The sequence below is a fragment of the Fukomys damarensis genome, unplaced genomic scaffold (genome assembly GCF_012274545.1).
Source record: "Fukomys damarensis isolate Sample0158 unplaced genomic scaffold, DMR_v1.0_HiC HiC_scaffold_36, whole genome shotgun sequence".
Taxonomy (NCBI): Eukaryota; Metazoa; Chordata; class Mammalia; order Rodentia; family Bathyergidae; genus Fukomys; species Fukomys damarensis.
The window spans coordinates 44,574,073-44,575,464 of NW_022900948.1; the positions used below are offsets into that span (position 1 = coordinate 44,574,073).

The following is a 1,392-nucleotide window of genomic DNA, read 5'->3' on the forward strand; positions in this document are numbered from 1 at the left end:
GCCAGGTGGAGATCGAGGCGCTGGCCAGGCGGCGGAAGGCGGAGATCGACACCTTCATCAAGGCAGGCTGCGTGGCTGGCAGCGGGTGGTGGGCGCGCTTGGCAGTCAGGACGGCGTCTGTTTCCTTCCGGCTGCTGGGAGTTGAACCCAGGGCCTTTGCGCTGAGCTGCGGCCCCCGCTCTTCTATGGTTGAGACAAGGTCTTGCTAAGTTGCTGAGTTACCCAGCTGGGTTTGAACTCGTGTGCCTCCTGCCTCGGCCTCTTTCTTATCTGGGCTCTGGGTCTGGGCTGAGGACCGCAGGGTGAAAGCCGCCCTGTGCGGTGCGGGTGCTTGGCCGCTGCCCACGGGCACAGCTCCCTCTGGCTTTGCCGCGGTGCCTGGCAGTCGCTGCAGACTTGGTGACCCCAAGTCGCTTAAATCAGGGAGCTGGGTAGAAGGTGCTGGGGTCTGCTTCACGGCTGTGAGTGGGTCCTGCGGGGCCCCAGCCCCCCAAATGCTGTGAGAAGCACAGTTCATCACGGGAGCAGACGGTGTCCCCGTGACTGGGGACAGGGCATCCGCCACGTCACCTCCGTCGGCCGGGCCTGGTGTACACACCTGTGAGCCCAGCCTGGGCACCTTAGCAAGACTGAAACATAAGGGGCTGGGCTTCTCCCAGTGCCACAGGCCAAGCAGGGGAGACCTCAGCGACAGGACCAGACCCACCTGGGACTGTCCGGGAGCCCTGGGCCTGCAGACTGAGGAGCACAGTGCGGGTGGGGGAGGGGAGGGGGAGAGGTGACCGGATGCCTGTCCCGCAGCTGAACAAGGCCTTCCAGGCTGAGGAGTCGCCCGGTGTCATCCACTGCGTCAGCATGCAGTGGTTCCGCGAGTGGGAGGCCTTCGTCAAGGGCAAGGACAGCGGTGAGCGGGGCTCAGCCTCCCCGCGGGCCCCGAGTGCACACACAGGCCCGACACTCGAGGCCGGCTTTGCTGCTGCCCGTGTCGGGGCGCTCCCGGGGTACCCCCAGTCCCGGGCAAAGGGCAGCAGAGCTCAGCTGGGCGTGGGGCGCACAACGGATCCCAGTGACTCGGGAGGCTGAGGCCAGAGGGTCCCGAGTGGGAGGCCAGCTCGGGCAACTTAGCCCAGACGCTGTCCGAGATAAGAGCACCAGGGCTGGGGTGCATCCCGGTGGCAGTGACTGCCCAGCCCACGAGACCCTGGGTCACAAGCAGAGCTGTCCTCTGGGGGTGCACGCTCGCTGTGAGCCGGTCCCTTGCCCCGCAGAGCCTCCGGGGCCCATCGACAACAGCAGGATCGCGCAGGTTAGGGGCAGCGGCCATGTGCAGCTGAAGCCGGGTGAGTCCAGGCCGGGCCGGTCACCCCGTGCTCCCCCCCCCACGCACCCCGC

At 67.2% G+C, this 1,392-nt stretch overlaps 1 protein-coding gene across 1 annotated transcript in view; it reads left to right on the forward strand.

Moving 5' to 3' along the window:
- The window catches only part of Usp20 (ubiquitin specific peptidase 20), a 13,298-nt gene that overhangs the window by 10,664 nt on the left and 1,242 nt on the right, over window positions 1–1,392 (forward strand). Inside the window, exons 12-14 of the mRNA XM_019207886.2 lie at window positions 6–62; window positions 802–904; window positions 1,269–1,390. Of these exons, the coding sequence (XP_019063431.1) occupies window positions 6–62; window positions 802–904; window positions 1,269–1,390 (282 nt within the window). The remainder of the gene's footprint in view (window positions 1–5; window positions 63–801; window positions 905–1,268; window positions 1,391–1,392) is intronic.